The 22,635-nt window shown below is 39.1% G+C and overlaps 1 protein-coding gene across 1 annotated transcript in view; it reads left to right on the top strand.

Annotated features, from left to right (window-relative positions):
• SLX4IP (SLX4 interacting protein) overlaps positions 1-12,800 on the top strand; it is a 92,687-nt gene extending 79,887 nt beyond the window's left edge. Inside the window, exons 8-9 of the mRNA XM_088134559.1 lie at positions 7,435-7,532; positions 11,606-12,800. Coding sequence (XP_087990685.1) covers positions 7,435-7,532; positions 11,606-11,702 — 195 coding nt within the window. The 3' untranslated portion in view covers positions 11,703-12,800. The remainder of the gene's footprint in view (positions 1-7,434; positions 7,533-11,605) is intronic.
• The last annotated feature ends 9,835 nt before the right edge of the window (positions 12,801-22,635 follow it).

Here is a 22,635-nt window from a genome sequence, read left to right as displayed (position 1 = left end):
GCAGAATAACAAATTATTGTATTTAATAAAATTGAAGTTCTTAAATTAATAGCTAATCACTGAACTAAGGAACCAGCTTCATTTGAAAAACTGAAAAATGATTTAACTTCTTTAGTGTGGCTTTTGCACATTGAAAGATACATTATTTGCTTAACTTGCATGGCATTTTTTAAAAAATATCTACAGGTAGTCCTTATTTACTGACTGCAATTGGGACTGGCAACTCCATCGCTAAGTGTCATAGTCATAAAGTGAAAAACCACATGACTGTGCCTGACTTATGATGTCAATTCTGGCTGCGGTCATGAAATGAATCAGCCACAGTCGTGAAGTGTGATGTCACATGACCACAACTTGTGACTTCCTGCTGGCTTCCCCCTTGACTTTGTTTGTCTGAAGCTGGCTGTGAAGGTCGCAAATGGCAATCATGTGACCACAGGACACTGCGACTGTCATAAATGTGCATCAATTGCCAAGTGCCTGAATCACAATCATGTGACTGCAAGGACATGGCGACGGCTGCAAGTTCAAACACTGGTTTAAATCTTTTACAGTGCCATTGTAACTTTGAGTGGTCACTGAACAAGCAGTTGGTAAGCAAGGACTACCTATAGTTATTTATGTGTTAAGTCATCCTTGAGTCAAGCTTGTCTGATGGATATGGACATGGCATGGTGGTGAACTGGCAACAGAATTTAAATGGTTTGCCATTGCCATCTGCTGGGATTTGTTTTGATTTCACTGCCTGGTCTACAGCCTACCCTAAAAATAAAGAGTACGAATAAATAGTTAATTTTCTAAGTGGAGAAAGAAAGAAGTGAAGTCCCTCAAGGATCTGTACTGGCACTGCTCCTCTATAACATAGATTAACATAAATGTAAGCAATGAGTTGGCTAGGTTTGTGGATAATAGTCTATTCAGGGTGGTAAATATCATAAGTGATTGTGAAAAGCTCCAGAAGGATCTCTTTAAACTGGGTGAATGGTCAACTAAATGGACCAAATGTATTTCAGTTTAAGTATGAAGTGATGTATGTTAGGACAAAAAAATTCACTGATGAATTTGAGCTGCCTGTAATTAAGATCTTGGGATCAAAATGGATAGTGCAATGAAGATGTTGACTCAGTGTGGAGTAGCTGTAAAAAAAGGCAAATTCTGTACTAGGAATCATTAGGAAAGGATTTTAAAATAAAATTGCCTATCCTTGTACAAATCTATCATACGTTTCCATCTGGAATACTGTGTATAGTTTTGGTTGACATATTTGAAAAAGGATACGATAAAGCTGAAAAAGTGCAAAGAGGCACAAAAATTGGGGCCCAAATGCCATCCTTACAAGAAAAGGCTAGAACTTTTGGGACTCTTTACCATAGACAAAGAGGCGCGATATGATCACAGTATATATAATCATGCAAGGCATGAAGAAAGGCTTTCAAACTACTAGGCCAGGAATCATCCAATGGAGATGATTAGGAGATTTAGGAACAGACAACCTACATTATCTTTTAAACAATAAGATAACGGTACTACTTAAGATTTTTGAGAGCTACAAAAAAGATACATTAACATGCCTAAACCACCAAATAGCAAGTATATTCGGTTAAAACATTTGTATTCCAGTGTGGACTGAATACTTTGAGGGCCTCAGCCTCTTACATGTCTGAGTATATTAGAAAATGTCTTTTTAGAGGCTTACTAAATATTCACTTATATTGACACCTGACAAGCAAAGATAAATACTGAAGATAAATATTGATAAGAATATTTATGGAACAAAGAATTGCAGTATTCAATTTTAACAAGTTAATGGTCTCAAGTTTAAAAAATGTTGAATATGTCTCTTATGATCTTAAGAAAAGATTTATTCATTAAAAAAAAATCATTTTCAACTTTACCAGCACTACAGTGGATGTTCAAAATGGCTAGGTTATCTACCTTTTAATGTAGTAATAAATATGAATGCACATTAATACTTGGGATTTGGACACGTTCTCTTTTTGTTCAGTATTGGTTAAATACGTTTAATATTGTCAAAACGGTTTTGCAAGGGAGTTAAGATTTAAGGATATTGATGTGTTGTTGAATTATAGTCCTAGAATTCAGAATTTATCTGTTTGGGAAGAACAGTCTCACCTGGATTTGCTGCAAAAAAAAAAAAAGATTATATGTGTTCCTGGAAAGATGCTAGTAAATTAGATGCCAAAGATTTAAAGAAATGTGTGTTCTTGGGCTTTTTACTTATAGTCTAGTCTTTCCATCATGTTCTATTAACTTGATGGAAGGACTAGACTATAATTCTTCTATGGGTTTTTAGGTCTTGCTATTTTATGTTTTGTTTTTTGTGTTTTTCGCCCCAGCAATAAAATCAATACAGTACTTGTTAATTCAGTGTATAACTAACCTGTGATAGTAAGATGATATAACAGCACTAACATGGAGGTCTTTAATAGGAGATTGGATAATTCATGGAGGACAGGACTTGAAGGTTTAATGTTATCTGTGATTTGGGAGCCTCCAAAATCAGTTGCAGGGAAACAGCAGCAGGAAAGTAGTATGTCTTCATCTCCTACTCATGAGCACCCAAGAGGCATCTGATTGGCCACTGTGAAAAAACGGTGGATTAAGATGGACATTGACTTGATCTAGGAGGCATGTTCTTATGTTTGGTACATTAAAAATTAATTATATTTTCTTCTTAAAACCAGTTGCTTGATTTTCTTTACATTTTTCTTATTTGGATATTAAAGTAGCTTTCTGTGTGGTATTCCACTATCTTCCAAATCAGTATCAAGCCATACAGTAGACAATGGTTGCCTTATAACAAGCCACAATAATGTCAGAACGATAATATATATGCCATTACATCATTATATAATGGCATGTGTTTATCATTCTGACAGCATAATCACATCACATAAATGATGTGATTATGTAATTGTATCCTGATATCTGATGCAAATACATAAGATGTGTCATTTGTGTGATGCCACAGCACACAAGCTATTATTCCCCCTCCTTCATGGACACTTATGGTTTAGATCAATCCTGTAGGTTTCCAGATAACATTTGTCTTATGCTTTCTACTTCTTTATCAAGGTCTAATTCCTCCATCTTTTAATCTCTGTGGTATTTTTAAGCCCTAAAGTTCTTTGTGTATGTTTTGTTCCAGTGAAAGGTTTTTACAGCATATGCAGAAAGAGCAATGAAGCTCCATCAACCATTATGGAAGCAGACACATGCTTGTATAAAGGGCTCTGTTTTATTCTGCTCCCCAGTATGGCATGCTAACCTCCAAACCATCAGAAGAAGTTTGGACATAGGTGTGGGAGACAAGCATAGATATATGCTGTTCAACTGCAAATGGACACAGCAGGACAAGAATCCATTATTCAGTTATTGAATACCTGAGATCATAGCCTAAAAAAGCTCAAGCCCAACCCCCCATGGAAGCCCTTCTTAGGATTTCAAACTTTATTTTAAAATAAGTATCCACCAACATATAGCCCTCTTCCTGCCTGCCAATAAAGCTGTCTGGTGTCCATTCCAATGCACAGAAAACAAAGCTCAGTCTGCTGGAAAGGGAGTTGCATGAGTTTGAAGTCTGATAGCACTGAGATCTGAAACAAATCTTTTTTTTTTTTTCAGCATAGCTGTAGCATTTCAGCAAAAACTTCCAAGCAATGTCAAGAGGTGAATTCAAAGTTCTGAAAGCAAGAAGAGGTTTTTCTGCCTCTTGAGACTGGTCAGATGGCCCTCTTCTTTGAAGGCCATGTGAACCTCTAGATTACATGCTTGTGTTGGGAATACAGTGTAGTGCAAGCAGAGGAACCAAGGGGTGCCATTTGTCATCAGTAAAGTGATCAACACTTTCCAGCCAGCATCTGTGACATTTATGCTATTGCTTTCTATGGACTACTTCAAATTGAGGAAAACAGTCTGAAAACTGGAGGAAGGTGAATATCTTTGCCATGAGTTGGGGAGATGCTGCATTTTAAATGCTAGGCAAACTTCATTTATTTGAAACCACAGTTTATTTGAGAAACAACTATATTCCTTGAGTTATAAACTAATTTTCTGGAAATACCCTTCCTTTCTTGACTGGCCACAGTATCTCTTATCTTATGGTAAGATAGAAGAACTGAACAGGGAAATGTCTAGAATATAATTATGGAATTTCTCCCCTGCTTTTCTGTTCAACAGTCAGACAGTGCCTCTGAGGCCCAAATCAGCCAAATGGTCTAGAAAGCTATCTTGGTCACTGAGAAATCTGGAACTATTAGAATCACATGTTCCCAATCTAGCTTTCTGCATAGGTCATCTACTAAATTGACTAAAGCAGTTTTGGTAGCATATCCCACATGAAATCTTGATTGAATTGGGTCCAGAAAATCCACACCCAGTACAGGCAATTTGATATTTAGAGCTGTGAGGAAGTATCTGGATAGACATAATATTACCAAATGATCTCTCTTTAATTTGTTTCAGCTCAGTTATCCTTTTCCAAAGAATTGTACTTTGGATGGTGATGGCTGTGGATGTTTTAAACCTAAGACCTTTTCATGGAGGGATCTATCCAGCAGAAGTATTATCTTACAGCAGAGAGTTCCAGGAGTGAATCCCATGCTACGTGGAGAATGCCAGTCAGTTTTTATTTAGTGCATTGAGGAAAAGTAGAAAAAAAACTGCATTTATTTGCCTCAGTCATGTGATGCACCATTTTTTAAACCCACTATCTCCTCCTTTACAACCTCACCCTGCCCAGCCATTAATTTTCTGCTTTTCTGGATTTTTCTCTACCATGTTAACTTGGTTCATGTGTTGATTATCTCTGTAGGCCTTTTTCATGTTTGTGTGTACTCTGTGTGTGTGTGTGTGTGTGAATTTAGCTAACTGAAAGAACTTGAGTTTACTGAACAGGATAAGAACTAATGTAATATTTTCTTTCTTTTCTGCAAGCCATGTAATTCCCATAGGAAACAGGCAACTATATTCTCAAAACAAGTTCCCTTACTTCGAATCCATTCCCCTCTGCCTCCCTGATCTCTGCATTCATTAATTATGAAAATATCATTGTTAATACTATAATGGATATTATATTCATTCTGTTTAATTGTTGTCTTTCTCTATTTTGGACATTTTATTTTTCAGGCAATTTATATCCCTTTTAAAAAATGAGACGCTCTTTAGTTCCCACAGTGTCATTCAAAGAATGACTCATATTCCTTATATTAATTGTTCAGTTCTCAAAATATAGCACATGCTGGGTGTGGCTGCAAGGGGAAAATCTACTGTACTTATAGGGCATGTTGGGAAGTGTTTCACATAGACATGATTTTTTTCTTTTTCTTTTGCAAAACATTAACCCTTTTTTGCCATTTTTGAAAATGGGGCACTATTTTTCAGCAAGACTGCAATAGGTCTTTCTTAACACAGCCAGAGTTTCAGCCACAAACAACTACTGTCAAAGCAGATGGAGCTGCAGGTGAAATTATAAGCATCATCCTGTGTCCTTCAAGGGTTTTACTCATGTTACTAGAATCGTAGGAGAGACGCAGGAAATACCCTAACAGAATTTTCCTTGTGAGAGGAGCCTTCTCTAAACCTTGAATAGGACAACAGAGGAAGATAGATATGTCAGACTTTTCCTGGAGGCTGAATTTAAGATCAAAATAAATGCTGAGGCTTTTCTTTGCAGAAGCAAAATCAAAATTATACTTTTCTTTTTTAAGTGGGAAAACATCTTGAGAGAAGGAGCAGTTTGGTTCGTGACAATGGATTAGATGAAAAAGATTAAACGTCGTCCCCTGCCTCTACAATTGTGATCAAACTGAGAGCTCAAAATTGCATTAAAATCATAATACGGTACAAAACTACCATGTGGCATTCAGATGTTTTCCCCATGTTATGATTAGTTTAATCATTGCAGGGATAACATCCAGCCGTATAAAACACTTATCTCCTGCAGTTTTAAGTGGTACAACTCAGATACAGGTTAACCGTCTTGGTGACAGCCACACCATAAGTTTCAAAAGTGTTTGCCATGTGGCGCAGCTGAGGTTTGGTGAAAAACAGTAAGACCACTCTCACACTTCTATCTCCAGATGTGCAGACTGAATTCTGTCGTTATTCAGATTTGAGGAACTGATTTTCATCCACGTAAGAACTGTTGAATATGCCTTTGGTGTGATAACTTCAAACACAAGACATTTGTTGCAGCAGTCGCTACAGATGCTATACTTGCTTTTGTGTTGAGTTCCTTCTGAATGCCTTCAGTTGGTTGTATTATGGTATTGATTTGCTCCCTGCCTCCCCCATAGTGCCAGCATGACAAATAACATCAGGCTGAGAGAATGATCTTGGAGTGATCAGAGATGATGGGTGGCCAGGGTAGAATAATGCCAGTCTAATGCCAGAATAGTAGAGCGCTTAAATAGGAACCAGAAGGTAAGGTGATGCATTAATGGCATCTTCTCTTTCTTGTCCTGAATGAAATGCAACAAGCACTGATATTTATGTCCATGTGTACTTCAGATACACAGACAGATTTACCTGGCTCACACAGCATTCTAAGACATGGTATGATTAGGCTTATGACGAGGTTTAAAACCAAAACCATGGATTAATTTGTAGTTAAAATGGAGTCCCTTAACCCTCATGGATTATACTCATGATTTGGTTTTAGTTTGTGTGCCTTAACCATGGTGTGAGCACCACTGAAATCTCATCTCGGGCAATTACTGTCCGTAAGTGAGGAGTGAATATCAGCCCCATGGAGTTGGTCATTTTTTGTTCCCCAGATGTGTGTGTACCAGATGTACAGTATGTGTGGGGTGTGGTGGTTCATGATGTTTTCGCAGCCATAGTAATATCTGGGGTATTGGCAGATAGGAATGCAAGTGGCAAACTTCTGCTGGCATAAGAATACTGACGCAGCACCGGTGGGTGCATCTTTCCAATGTTTTCACTTAGCAGTCTTGATACGAATCTGAGGATAACATAGTTTTACAGTATTCCGTAGACAATAATGGGAATCTTAAGAGAATCATCTACCGCACCATCCAATTCTTCAGTAATAATTGATGAAGTATGCTGCTGACTATTTTATAAACTTCTGATTATATGTCATAATTTGAGCCATGTAGACACCAAGCATTTCCCAACAGTTTCTTAGTATGACTCTGGAGTCAAGTTTATGGACCATGCTTATTTGTGGTTCAGCTTAATAGCTTAAAAATGTGCAGCCAAAGAGTATTGCTAGTGATGCAGAAAGTGTTTCACAGAAGCAAGCATGTTTCTCCTCAGATCTGCTTGTTTGCATCTGAACCTATAATGAAGAACACCAGCATAGTGTAACATTTGGATGAAGTAAAATAAAATAATGAATTTATACTTCAAAAACTGGTATTGGGGTTTTCGTTTTTGTTTTTTGGTTAGGAGGAAAAACTGTTCACCAAGGTGTCTGAATATTTTCAAGATAGAAAATGCCAGAGTTCCCTGACTCAACAGGAAAAACAAGATACTCTGAAAAAATTGTAAGTGCTCTTCCCACACACCCCACAGCATGCACTTTTTATTTGACCAAGATGTGAATACAGAATTTAATACTGTCAAAGCAGCTGTCTCCTTCTCCCGTGTTCACTCCACAAGTATGCGGGGGTAAAGTTAACATTGCATAAAATCAAACAGTCTAAAAATAAAGGTTCACTGGAACCTGCAGCAAAAAGAAATTATAATGGAAGTGAGGGAGAGAATTGGTCTCAGAAAAAAGTAACACATACTTTGGTATTCCCAATGATGCTAATTTGCTTTTTAGAAAGATGAACCTAATTTTGTTGGGTAAAAGATAGATCTAACAAAAACAATTGTTTTAAGAAAAAGGGGACTGGGATCTAATTGGTCCAGCTCCCCTTTTTTTTCAATACCTGCTGGAGGGATAGCTTGTAACCTTGTCTGAAACAATTGTTCTGAGTACTAAAGGTGAATTACTTTCATATTAAGTGCTGATTCCACCGCTGCCACCCCCATGGCCAAATTTCTCTTTCTACACGGTCACTAAATTGTAAGTAGGAGACAAGAGGGGATATCAGATATTTTTTAAAAAATCTTACTACTATATTTTGTAGATTTCAACAGGTTGTATTTCCTTCCAAAGAACTGATTTGATTGAATGTTGACTTCATAAAAATCAATATTTTCCAAGATGTAAGAAAATTGGCACTCTTCTTCTGTAATGGAAGATTTACTCTCTAGGCCCAGCTAGATGGTAGCGCTTGTCCAAAATTGTCCGATCCCAAAAACTTAAGCAGTCTCAGACCTAGTCAGTATTTGGATGGGAGACCACCAGAAAATGCCAGGGCTATAGATTAGTCTGAGAAATTTAAATAAATCTCTGTGCTATAACAATATTTATTATTTTTAGACTTCAAAGTAGAAAAACCACTAATCATATGCAGAAAGGTAACACATCCAAATACACAAGTTTGAATTTGGTGAGGAGGGAGGTAGAAACTTGTTCTTCCTATGGAAGCATTTTTGCTGTTGGCAGTCTGATTGTCTTTATCCTGCCAGCTTTCTAACGTTTAGGCTATTGGGATAGTCTTCCTTATCCTAACCTTCCTGTGCTGGTGGATTCCATCAGCCACGCTGATACAGCTAGGCCACCGGTGGCTCAGGATTCCATGTCCATCCTGGGCTTGTCTCTTTAATTATCTAATGCTATATTATGGACCTATCTAGACATTTAAGATATTGAGGAGAAACTCTATAGGTGGCTATACCATTCAAGGCCCATCTGTCACGTAGGCAGAAGGGGACTTTCTCCTATACCACTTGTAAACTGAGGAATGCATTCCTCCAGGAGTTCCGCTTAGCCCCTGGGCTTTCTGTTGTTAGAACAAGGGGTAAGGCACACCTTGACAACAGAGCTTTTGAAACATTTTAATGATTTGAGGTGTTACAGCAGCTCTGTTTTTGAGTAAGTCTTAATTACTTTGTTTTTAATATACAATTTTCTAGTTTTGATTTTAGAGTGTTGTAAGCTATCTTGATTATCCTGGTTAGATGGAAAGTTTGGATGTAAATCAAATGAATAATAAAAGCAGTAGTAATAATTATATAGAATAAAATGGGGTCCTTTTATCGTTTGGAAATAGATGAGAGTCTTTTCGGCTGAAGAAAAGACTGCACAGTCCTTCTATTTCAGTATATCTTGGTTGAAAATAAGGCTTTTTGCAGCTGGAGCAATGTTAGCCTTGGAGCTGGAGTCTTGCTCTAGCTTAGAAATAACCAATTTATTATGACATAAGCTTTCATTGATTAGAAATTTTCTGTGATAAATTCTTTAATCTTTGAGGTTTTTCAAGACTTCTGTGTTGATCTTTGCAGCAAAAAACATTAAACTGATTTAAACTTCAGCTCTAATTATGGACTTCACACAAAGACCTTTATTTCATTTCTGGGAAAGCTAATCTCACAATTCAAGATCCAGAGCATTGTTCGTTTGGCTCTGCCTGCGGTTAACACTTAGGCTGCTTAAAGTTTAGTTGTGTGGAACAGATGGTGCTATTTAACTTCATATTGCTTGAGATGTTTCTTTTTCTACTGCTGCTCCCTGAACAAACACCCAGCTTCTCAACTTTCTCATTTTCTAAACTTTGCATCATTGGATATTATCACAGTTTCTTATGGGTCCTTCTGGTGTATATAAAAGGGAGTCTGAGTGAACAAATCACACCAAAATGGGATACTTGTTTCATTCATTCAAGTTATCCAATATGCAATGAGCCACTGTGAAAAGGTATACCCCTTAGATTCAGTAACTGATCACACAGCCTATAATCAGTCTCTTATATGGCTGTGGGAAATTTGGCCCATTCCGCCATGGCAAAAGGCTTCAACTTAATAGCACTTTAGGAAGTTTCTAACATATTGACAGCCATTTAGCCCCCAAAGTTCCACTTTTGACTCATCTGTCCGTAGAATATTCCTACAGAAGTCTGGAGAGTTATCCAGGTGGTTTTTAACAAATTTGAGATGAGCATCAATGTTCTTTGTAGGAGCAATCAATGGCTTCTTTTTCTTCCATGAATTCCATTTTTATCCATCACTTTTCTGATGGTAGAGTCATGATGATTGAAGCTACCTAAGGCCAGAGAGTTCTGCAGATCTATCAGTGTTCTTCTGGGATTTGTTGTGACCTTGTAGACAACTTAATCCTGCACTCTTGCAGGGTTTTTGACCCAATGACCACTCTTGGGAAGATTCACTATTGTGCCTAATCTTCTCCACCTCAAGACTTTGTTTCTAACTGTGGAACAGTGGAGACCCAGAGTTTTAAAAATAGCTTTTCAATCTTTTCCAAACTCTTAGGCATTAATGGCTTTTTATAGAGGTCTTCAGAAATTTCTTTTGGACAGGGCATGATGTGCCTGTAGAATCTGTGCCGAGAACTTCACAGGCATAAGGAGAACCAGGCTTTGTGAGATTTATGTAGGGTGAGACTGCCCCAGATAAGGAGATGGCTTATAGCCTAAGCAAGTATCCACTCCAAGGAGCTACTGCAGGTGGTCCTGTGGTATGACAATAATTTTATTGTGTATTTAGTCTCTGTTAGGCTTGTAGTTGAAAGATGCATGTTAAACTTGTAAATAAATACAGTAGAGTCTCGTTTAACCGACCTTCGCTTATCTGACATTCCGTCTTATCTGATGCCCCTAAAAAAAACACAACAACACGCATAAATCGGCAACAAGAAAAGTGTGCCACTTGTTTGCAAGCATGAGTGTACTCTTTCTTGTTGCTCCTGATGGTGTGGTGCCACAACGCAAAAATCGATTGCAACAGGCGCAGCGGATCGGTTTTGTTTTTTTGTTTTTGTTTTTTTTACCGCACTCAGTCGTTACTGAGTATTATCCGACATTTTCGCTTATCCAACGTTCTGCTGGCCCGTTTATGTCGGATAAGCGAGACTCTACTGTACATACATCTCTAATATAAAATCAAGTTATTATAATATGTGTATCTTTTATAGTTTGACATATGCTGTGAGAATGGAATGCTAAATACCCTAGAGCAGTGTTTCTTAACCTTCGCAAGTTTAAGATGGGTGGACTTCAACTCCCAGAAGTAAAGATGGCTGGGGAATTCTGGGAGTTGAAGTCCACACATCTTAAACTTGCCAAGATTGAGAAACACTTCCCTAGAGTATCAAGGTGTTGAAAAAAGCATCCACCCCACTAAACTGAAAGCAAGTTTCCTCTTGTGAACATTTGCACATCTTGCTTTGCTGGAAGCCATCACCTCTTTCTAAGGGAAGCATTTCAAGATGACATACATTGTGGGTTGTAACATCTGCATGAAATATCAATCTGTCCTGTGGATTTAAATTTTTACTCCTACAGAGCTCATTGTTTTACTAAATATCACTTCCCTCAGTACAGATGGATACCTCTTAATCGGATGAATAATGGACAAGAGTCGCCAGGATCATTTTAACATTTCCAGTAGTGGAGATGCTCCAAATGTCTAGAAACAAAGAAGTGAAGGTGTATTAAGACATCTGCATTATGAAAGTAAAATGGTTTTTACTGTTATTTTTATTATTTAGAGTGAAGAGGGCAACACCAGCTAATGAAAGGGAACCTCAGCCCAGCAAGGACACCATGAAAGTATATCTTGGCTCCCCGGGCTCAGACAGGGAGTAGGAAGAATGCATTTTCGATGCTCAGCCTGAAGGAAAATGTAGGCGTAAAGCACAACCAAAAGATTGCATAAATACAGCTGAGCGCAGTTTGGGACTTCCTGTTTCAGAATGGGCAATGATGCGAACTGGAGACAGCCAAGCGATGCTAACAGCCAGCAAAAACTTCATTTGTGGAGTGGTTAGACCTGACTTCTCTGCAGGAACCCTCAGTGGTGCTATGAGTCAGCACGGCCACATCCAAACCGAAGTCAAAGGGTGACTGAAAGAGCTGAAATAGCGCGCTGAGCATACAGGAGGAAGAGAGACGTCTCCAAGGCAGGATCACCCGGTTGCCAGATGCAGAGCCCTACTGGTGGTTCAGAGCCCTCTTCTGGAGAAGTCCCCACCTAATCCCACATCGTTTTCCAAATGAGGCTTGGCAGGATTCACGTCTGATGGAGAATTGCTTACTTAAAGAAAAACCTCCCCCTGAGACTGGTTTTATGAGAAGTGCTACAGCCATCGTGCAGACAGACCCAATCCAACCACAGTCACCAAATAATCCTTAATGTTTCACTCCCAAAATATGCCAAGCCAGGAGAGAAAAGGTTTGAGAGGGAGGCAGAGAGATTCAAAAACAGGGCTGAAGGGAAAAAGATGAAATCCAAAAGATAAGGCACAGAAAATCAGTCCCTTCCTCGTGCTACTTTATCCCTTAACTTATGTCCTGTGTAATGAACTGATAGTCTTTGCTCAAGTTGTGAAAGTAATTCCTGAACCAATTAAGAACAGAAAATAGTCTGAGATTTTAGTGACCCTGAAATAAACAGGATTCAGGTTCCATTGCACTCTGCAATAGCTCCATAGCACGCACCCCTTGAATCCTTATGTTGTGAGGAATCATTCTGAGTTCTCTTTTCTTGGCATATGATTGGCTGACTTGAAGTTTCCCCATCACATATCAGAAATCTGTTATATGGTCCTTTGTCTGCCTAGCTGTTTATAATCCTGTTTTCATTGAATATTATAATGGGAAATAAATGTGTTTTTGCACATCTTTTTCTTTGGTGTCTTGTCTGATAAATCACTTTCCATGTTGAGAACTTCTTTTGAAGAAATGGCGTATGCGTAGGTAAATAAATCTTCACAATGTGCAAAATGGAAAAAGAATGTGAGTCAAAGAGTAAAGAATCAAACCACATTTGTGCCTCAAATCCACATAAATGGCCTTTTTGCTAGCTATCCATTTGAGGTTATCAGCTTTGCTGTTCCATTGACTCATTTTTCCTGTTGCAATGAATGTTGATGAGGAAATTAAACTGCATCAGAATTGCTTCAAGCAGGCTTAGCACCTTAATAGCCACGAAGCTAATTGTCTAGGACAATTAATTCTAGCAATAATATCCTTGCTTTGTTTGTTACACATGCACATTTCTTTTTACTCTTCCTTAAAGAAGCATAGGAGAACATTGTCTCCTGATATAATCTCACAACAGCCCTGTACAGTAGGCCAGACAGAAAGAAAACAAATGCCCCAAGATAAGTGAATTTTAGAGGTAGTGGAATTTTAGATCCAGATATTCACTGTCCTCTTCAGTACTGCAAACACACCACCACCCAGTGAATATCAAAATATCCCTTAAAAAAAAAAAAATCACTATACTTGTTTCAGTACAATAATTTAATATTGTTTAAGGTTTGTTGTATAGACTGTTACAAATGCAATCCTGTGATACTGAAGATCTTATTTATTTTGCATTTAGGTTAAAACAGTATTGATACTATTTTAAGTAAATAAACATCACTGTAGATCCCTCCCGACCTGTTTTAAAATTCCTTTTGTCCCATTAAGAGATTCTCTATGCAGTTGTCAAGATTCATTTACTGGTTTTATTTTATGAGCCTTAGCATGTTTGAGCAAGCAAAACTGAAATACTTCAGCATTAGTTTCTTAAATAGTTCAAACCCTTTCCATTTACACAAGGAAAACAGTACTTACAGAAGTACTTCCTTATAGAAGGAAAATGATCTCTCTTTCATATACATTACTAATCCAAATATATGATCAAGGATATAGTTGAATCTACTTTCTGGCAAAAATCTATTCAAGCTTCACTTTCATTGATCAAATGAAAGACGTATGTGCATTATAAAGCTTAAGAAAGTAATGAATCAGTAAAATAAATGATTGATTTAAAATGTACTGATACATGTTGATAAGTTATTTTAAAATAAATTAGGCTAAAACAGAAATTCAGAAACAGCACTCAGGTCCTTATTAGCTTTCAGAAAGGTTCAGCAATACTACAACGGCAGCATACAAATGAATTATCTGTCTCTTCTGTCCAAAATTGGAACACGGGTGGCATAATCTAGCAAGATTTATGACCATTGTGAAAGAAAGTGTTAGTGGGATAATACAGTATTTAAAGTTTGCAAGATCCCACCAGTTTAATACAGTAGTCTACTTTTATGGGTCTGGTTTTGTTACCTTAGCCATCAAATACAGATGCTTCATCCAATTATCCTTCCATAAATGCTACCCCTCCTTTACAACTAAACTCTGAATTTATCAAAACTCTTTTTCTTTGTTCTTTTTTAAATCCTGTAGTTCTCCTTATCTCCATGGTACCAATTCATGTCCTTGACTCTTATCACCAGTTTTATTGGAGGTTTAAAAAAATGGTAAGAAACAAAACTTGTTATTGATTCTGACTATAGCAAGTTTCATTGTAGTGGAGTAATAGTCCTTTATTCAAAAATATTGACGTGAGATTAAAGAAATTATAAGCATTTTAGATATGACTGTCAAAAATAATGAAGACCACAAAAGCCACTTGGTGCTCTCTCTTCATCTTGCCAAGTATTTGTGTAATCTCACCTGGCAAGTAAATGCAGTTAGAGAAACCCACATTTTGGCCCTTTACTGAGGAACAGCATGGGAATACTTGGGTTTCTTCCAAGGCCTTAACATCATGCCTTTCCCAAAACATAGCAGCTCTTCCGAGCATTATTGGGTTGGGAAACAGATCCTGGCTTGCTGGGCCACCATTTTTCAAAATGATATCAAGGAAGTCAAAGGTTTAGGGATCTCATACAAGGAGAGAATGACAATAGACGGTTTTCCATAGCATTAGGGCAAGTCTAGGTACGTAGAGGTTGTAGTACAGCAGGTGGGTTTGCATAGCTAAGTATGTTGGAATACAGAGCAGTTAAATGGATGAGATCAGCTTTGGATGGGGAAAAGAGAGCTGTGAACGTACTTAGTAGGGGGAAAAAAACACCCAGTCTAGAAACCTCAACATAGATGAGTGGACATGCATGGGTAACCATTATGGAATGCTCCATTGTGGTGGTCCAGATGTTTCTACAAGACAAGGGTCTGACAGAGAACTAAAGTTTTATTTTGTTGCAGGTCAGTGCCTTCTGAACTTCAGTTTGGCACTAAAAACCCTTAGGCTTCCAGTGCAAGCATAATCTCTGTGCTTGCAGGCAATTGTGATTCCAAACTGATTCTGGCTTAGTCTTGGCAAATTGAGAGTAGCAGCATGTGTGTGAAGAAAAACACTAAGAACATTTTCTGCAGCAGTTTGCCATTCTTTTATACATCAAGAACTATTAATGGATAGATATCAGAACAATAGTATAATATTGTTTCTGGAACATCTTGAGGAGTCCAGATCTAGAATTAAATAGTTTGAAAGAACTGCCAAGCTCAAAGACTCCTGCAAGAATAAGCAGCTGACGAGTACAGAAGCTTTCATATCCCTTCACCCCATTTTCTAGTAGTGGGGTTGCCATATTGCTCCCATTCATTTTATTGTGGCTGGTTGAAGAGGTTCCCTGGGCAATAACACTGACTTAGCTGTAATTTATTTTATTACAAACATTTGTAGGCTACCTGATTTGCCAGACCGTTGATATCTAAACTATTATTAATTATAAACGACAGTTTTTGAACTGTTCCATAATCAGAGAAGTTGAGGGTGGCACCATTGCCGGAGAAAATGCCTGAACCGTAATCTCATTTATTTCAATCAATAACATGGATTAGAATCCCTTTTTCCTCCCTTTAAATGCTCTTTGGAAAGACTTTCCCAATCTTGGCAGACACCCAATTTGAGTGACTTGCTGTGGAGTCTGTAGTGGGGGGTTTCTTTGCTCTGAGTCCAGAGAAAACTTTGCTCCTGGTTATGCTGGTGAACCCGTCTGCGTACGGAGACGCCATTTCAAAATTTAGTGTGGAAAGAAAAACATCTCAAAGTGTTAGGGGTGGGGAAAATCTTTGCAGAATATTACTGGGCTGCTCTTGGCAAAATCAGTCAACAGTGTGGGAGAAGAAAACTTGCTGGAACACAAGAACATCAGAAGAGTCTTGCTGGGTCAGGTCAGAGGTCCCACTAGATCAACATTCTGCGCCCACAGTGGTGAAAGGAATGCCAGTAGGAGGACCTAGCTATATGATCAATACAGGCCATCAGCCTCTTTCCTTTTCTCTTTTTTTTAAAAACCAACAGAATTTATGAATTTAACACATCTGCTTTGTATTTAAAAACCATGTCATTGTTTCCAAAAACTGTCCCTCTTGTAAGATGATGTGGTTTCTCCAAAATATATGGAGAATATATTTTGTCCATAGTCTTCATTCATTTGCACGTTATGGGCCTGAGCATGTGCAGAGTTCCATCCAGGAGCTGGCTAAAAATTGGAGGAGCTCCTCTCTCGCCCACTACAGCTAGGAATTTTCACAAAAGAAAGAATTCACAAAGGATGAGCTTCATGTCTTAAAATTGTGTTACCATAAAATGTTCTGTCTTCTCGGTTTTTATACATAGTTTGCATTTTTAAATCCATTACCGTGAGGCGCCTCTGACCCAAGATAGCTCCTTTTCCCATTAGCACTGCTGTTATAGCAGCAAGTTCCACCCTCTGAAGGAAGGTTCTGTAGTTATTGTCTAAATCAGTGTTTCTCAACTTTGGCAACTTTAAGATGAGTGGACTTCTGGGAGTTGAAGTCCACTCACCTTAAAGTTGCCAAGGTTGAGAAACATTGGTCTAAATTATCCAGAGGGCTTCATGCTTTCCTGGGGAGGAAGATATCAAAGTCGTGGATTAGCAAATTTGAGTCCCCAGCAATCTCCTGCTCCATGCCAGCTTTGTCATCAAACAGCATCACAGTGAATCAGGAGGCAGCTATTGTGTTCTCAAATCAGACCAAACTGTTTGCATCAGACATGGAAATTATAAACTTTATTCAGGAGAACTTATCTTTCATTTGGACATAAGACCCTCATTCTTGGCACTTGCCTCTTGCTTGCACTCAACTCTTGCCTAGTCTGTGTATGTTTTCTGCAGAATGCTTCTGCTGAGCTAATGAGTGCTTCAAGGCCATAGGAATGGTGTGTACTAAACAAATGCCCGTTCTTGTCATGGAAGAAAACTGTGCTGTGCTAGATGTACATTTCCTTAGCTGAAAGGATCAGTAGTGCCACGAGTGGGGCTGAGCACTGAGAAGTGGGCCTGTTCTTCCAGCAGGGGGGTATTCCTTGGCTGTCACAGCAGCCATGGCACAGGGCCTGGTTATCTAAGGGGCCATCTGTGTTCTGTAGTTTCTGCTTGTCCCATACGATTGGGCAAAGTTGGCATGCTCCAGGTCCTCTCTGTTAAGCACTGTCATCTGATGAGACCTAGGAAGTGCGCCTTCTACATTGTAGTGCCTGCTCTCTGGAACAAGATTCTCCCTGAGATTCATCCAGCTCCTACCCTGCATCTTTAAAATTGCCCTGAAAGCATGGCTCTTCCTCCAGGCCTTGGGCTAGACTGAGTGGAGGATCCTGTACAGTGTACCGGACTGTTTTTAGAATGGATGTTTCTTCTTCCAGACGTCTGTGTTTTTTTAAAATTTGTTTTATTTTTTAGTCATGATGTTATTACTGTATACCATCCAAGTCATTATGGAATGGGGCAATCTTACAAATTTAATAAACAAACTATGTTAGACAACAGCAGAGTAAGTATGGGCCAGGATCTGACTCCTTATGAGATTCATGGTAAGGCTGCAGGCCCCTTGTGCACCTGTGAGGCTTTGGTGTGGTTCCCAGAATCCTCTGACATTGGCCACCACATTCAGTGGCCCATTTATCACCACACTCCAGTGCCTAACTGCTAGGAAACACTCTAATTATCTAAAAATATCAGGGTTAAATAAAGGAGAAAAAATGGAGAAATGGGGGGGAAAGTATTCTTAAAATATCATGAATTAATTTTATATGCAGTAAAACCTCAGGAATATTTGGGCATTGATGCTTATTTTTTATATCACCCCTTTATTTTTTAGTACCCCTAATAATGTCAAAGTTTGTTGGTGTGTGCACATGGGTGCATGGCTTTACCTATTGCCAGTTTAGAGCAATTGTAAGAGAAAAAGCTTGGGTCGTAGTGACATAGAATAGATAGATGTACATACAAGAATATAGGAGGAAGATATATGTAGAAGATATACAAGAATGCATTCACCCATCTGCTAAGGATGTTGTTCTCTTTTCTGGACCTTTTGGGAGTATCCAAGAACAATTTTCTTTTTCTTTTTAATTTCTCTGTGTGTGTGTCTTCAACCTTGCCATCTTCTTCCATCCATACCCACTTTCGGAGTGCAGCCCTGAATGGAACAATAGATTGCAAACTTCTTTGACTTGGATGGTTTGGTTTACTGCTCTGGTTCTGCATGCTGAGATAAGCCTCCCAAGCTAAACTAATCACATGGACATGGTCTCCCAGGATCCTCTATCCCTTCCTCTGGGCTTCATCAGCCTGAGCTAAACATTATGGCTCATCAACGGTAGGATCATCCTTTCATGCCTTGGTGAAAGTTCATTTCTTTCAGTCTCTGCTTGGGAAAGTCTCAAAACTAAGATTGTTTCAAATTTGTTATGATCACAACTGACCCTTGCTTGCCCTTGGTATGGAAAGGAAAGCCCACTAAATGAAATGAGCAAGTATATGAACTTCCTCCCAGGGATGAGAACATCACGAAATAAGGGTGAGTCTTGGATTTTTAGATTACTGGTATTAAAAGAGCCTTTTTGAAAAAACAAAACAAAACCCACCAAGAATGAAATATAGCTTGCTTCAGTTTACAAAGGAAAGCTGCCAGAATTTCTTAAAAATGCCCAAGTTTAAGTAAGCTGATCTGGCGGTCACATACTTGACTTGCTCTTTACTCCTAATCCTCAATCTGTGCACATGAATTGTGGTTCATCAGGGAGGAGGGTGAAGCTACCAGATCTGAACAGCAGAAATCCAGATGACCACAAGATGGCAGCCAAGAGAGGTTCTATATCTGCCATCTAGTGGTTCATCTGGATTTTTGCAGCACAGATATGGTATGCGAGAGGAGAAGGATACAATCTGCTTACTCTCAAAGGCAGCTTTTCATGTTCTTTTGTTCAAGGGCCAGAGTTGAGCCCAAACACAGGTTTCGATCTCCCCTATTAAATTCCAAAATATACCCCTGAGATCTATTTGGCTTGTAATACAGAAGCATGGCCTCTGATTATCATTTTGTGGATGGGGGTGGGCAACTGGGTTAATAAGAAAGATTGTCTTACATGAACATTTGAACAGTGCCCCTGTTATTTTTAGGATTTAATTCAAGATGTCTGGGCCTCACATGCTTGAAAACTATTTCTTGGTCCTTAGGTTTCTCATAAGTGTTCCAATGCGCTGGGCTGTTCTTGAAGTATCACCATGTGTGTTCCAAGTTAGAACACCAAGCACAGCTGGAGAGATTTGCTCATTGGCTGCCTCTTGAATGTTGTCAAGAATGTTGGGTAATATGTCTCATTATAGAGAGTTCCTAGCTGCTTTGCCATTACAATCATCCAGTGCTGTTGGGTTGGCTCAGCACCTCAGTGAAGTCTGGAAATAAAGCAGGCATGACATTTGGCTTAAATGTGAATCATGCCCACTGAAGTAGGTGAGCTTTGGTTTGGAAGCCTTGGGTGTAAATTTCACAAGAACTACTCGGATGGAAAAGAAACTGGTTAGTTAAGTAATTTTAGAAAGAATTTTCCCAGCTTTTGGATGAATCATTATCCAAAGTACAAACATGTATTATTTTATCTACGGCCTCCTCTTACTTTAAAACAAAAACAAAGCAAAACAAAACCATTTCTGAATGTCTCTTTCATTCTATAAGCTGTAAATTGGCGAGAGACAACATTTGATTGATTGATTGATTGATTGATTGATTGATTGATTGAAACATACATTGATTGAAACGCCTCTTCAATTGAACCAGTGCTGAGCAGCTTGCAAAGTGAGATAAAAAAGCAATAGCGAGCATCAAAATAGTACAAATAGAATATAATCCATTTTCCTTGCCTCACTTCTCAAGAAAAACACTCTGTAATAACAACACCATGCTATTCCAAAGGCCTTTGGCACAGCTACATCTTCACTATCTTCCTAAAAGCTGACAGCAGAGAGGCCAGTCTCACTTCCAAGGGTAGATAACTCCACAAGAGGGCCCCTTATAGAGACTGCCCATAATTGAGCTCCCACTTGCTGGATTTCTTGGTCAGTGGGGATTTCAACATCGCCTACCTGTTAGCACATATTGTGTAGGCAGATTTTATCTGAAGCAGATAAAGTATCTTGGTCTTAAAGATACCAAGTCCCAGGCTATATAGGTAATAGCCAGGCCCTTGAACTGCGCCTGAAAAAAAACTGGTAGCCAGTGCAGCTCCTGTAATACAGATGTTACGTGACAATAACTGGGCTGACCCAGTAGTAAACAGGCAGCCATATTCTCTAATAGTTGGTCTTCAAGGGCAGCTACATGTTGAGTGCATTGCAGTAGACAAAGTAATGCATGATTGTGGTCAGCCCCTTCCCCCTACCCTTATTCCAAGGAAGGTTACAACAGGCACGCCAGCCAAAGTTGGGCAAAAGCCTTCTTTCCCCCTGTTCTTCAATCAGGACCCATAAGTCTAGGACTACTGTCAAGCCCCTAACAGCCACTCACCACCATGGAGGGTAGATTCTAACACAGCCTTATCCAGATTTATTGAAAAGAAAAAATGGGTGAAGTTACAAGATCTTGGAAACTGGCTATGTGTACCTTAGTACCCCATTTATCAATAAATTAGCTAAGGTGGGGATTCTCCAGTTCTTTTGCTGACCAGCTGTTAAAACTATAGGGAGGTAGCTTTTCACATCTCTAATACAGGAGGAATATGTAGATGTTCCAACCCTGTCATGTTTTGCAAACCACTGTCCTCTTTCCAGTGCTCTAAGAAGTGAATTACAGCTACCTCTAGACTGTGGGCTGCTCATTCAGAGAACGCACAACTCCATCAAGAGCCAGGTTGGAACCACTATGGATTCACTCATTCCATCTTGTTTGGATTGTGCCTGAGCCTTGAGCCTATTGTATCCTGTCCAGCTCCTAAAAGCTTCCAAGCACCAGAATAAGACTTCTACATGTCAGCCCCACTAGGTAGACCAGACCAGAATATCAACTCCACAGGAAGACTAGAATTATACTTCAGTAAGATAGCTATATTAACAGAATCTTGCAAGCCTGATTGTGCTTTGCCTCCCTTCCCTCTTATATCTGGGGATATAAGGTTGGTTGAATCAGGGAGGAGCCTGTTGCTTCCAGATACTATCCTGCTTCTTAGACCTTAAAGAGTATTTCAGCCCTCTTTGCTTATGCCGTGATTCTTGCATATTTCTGTCAGGCTCATCTCCCTTGCTCTCTAAACTATCACATCTCCTATTTGGTCCAGAGAGAAGATATAAAGCTCATCACATGTTGATGAAACCTCATGCTGTTCTGGTGGAAGATTCCCCCCCCCCCCGGTGCCTTCATTTAGATGTTAAACAAATGGGGGAGAGGGCCAAGATCCAAGGTACTCCATACTGGACTGCCTCAGCACTTGATTGCTCCTCATAGCCATAACCCCATGACCATCACTTGAAATTGCCCACTGAGGAAGGAGCAGAATCATTGTTAAATGGGGCCCCCAACCTGCAAGTCTTGCAGGTGATCCAGAAGGATGCCATAGTCATTGGTATCAAAGGTCACTGAGAAATCCAGAAGGACAAAGAAGGTCATGGACCCCATCCAAGTCCCACCAAAAGATGTCCATGAGAGAAACCAATGTGGATTCTGTCCTATACCCAGGACTAAACCCTAGCTGAAAAGTATCTAAATGGCCCACCTCCTTCAGGGCCTTTTGTAGCTGCCATTCCACCAGTTTCCCAACAATCTTCTTTAGAAAGGGAAGGTGGAGACTGGCTGATAGTTTTTACATGATGGCTTTTAAGCGTGCAATTTATTTTACAACCTTACTTATTTTTTTTTCCATTATGAAGTAACAATATCCCAGTTATCTCACAGATGTGGAATTGACGCTGAATTACTGATTACTGGATCTTTTAATCACCCAAAATAACAAAACAAAACCCTCTGCAAATAAGGACAAGTGGTCTGTCCTCAGTAAGTATTTGTAGAGGGATGTTGATAAAGTTTGTCAATCCTGCACTCAGAAGTGAACTTTGTCAGCATCTCAAAAGCCTGCCTCAAAGAAGACACAAATTCTGCAAGTTATACTTTTAATTGATAGCTCAGATTTTAATCTGAGCAACAGGAAAGTCTCACCAAACTTTGTAGTTCCCTGGAGTGTTCTCTACAAGTTTCAAAACATTCATGTTTCTGACTTTCAAGAAGCAGAGCCAGGAGAAGGAGAAGTCCAAGCGGAGAATGTGGAGAACATTATCCTCTTTCTTTCCTATTTACCTGTGACACCGATGAAGAACCTGCTGGGGCACACAAGCTTGAGGACCATTGGAAGAACAATTATTAGGGGTAGGCAAACCAAGTCTGATTAAGTTTCAACTTTCAAATTGATTCAAATATTGATTTGAACATCTGATCTGATTTATAAAAT

The sequence above is a fragment of the Python bivittatus genome, unplaced genomic scaffold (genome assembly GCF_059951505.1).
Source record: "Python bivittatus isolate LINGU-HERP-01145 unplaced genomic scaffold, Pbiv_v1 ctg000020_np1212, whole genome shotgun sequence".
NCBI classification, from domain to species: Eukaryota; Metazoa; Chordata; class Lepidosauria; order Squamata; family Pythonidae; genus Python; species Python bivittatus.
Note: the sequence above shows the minus strand (reverse complement) of the source record. Positions and strands in the feature narration are given on the sequence as shown.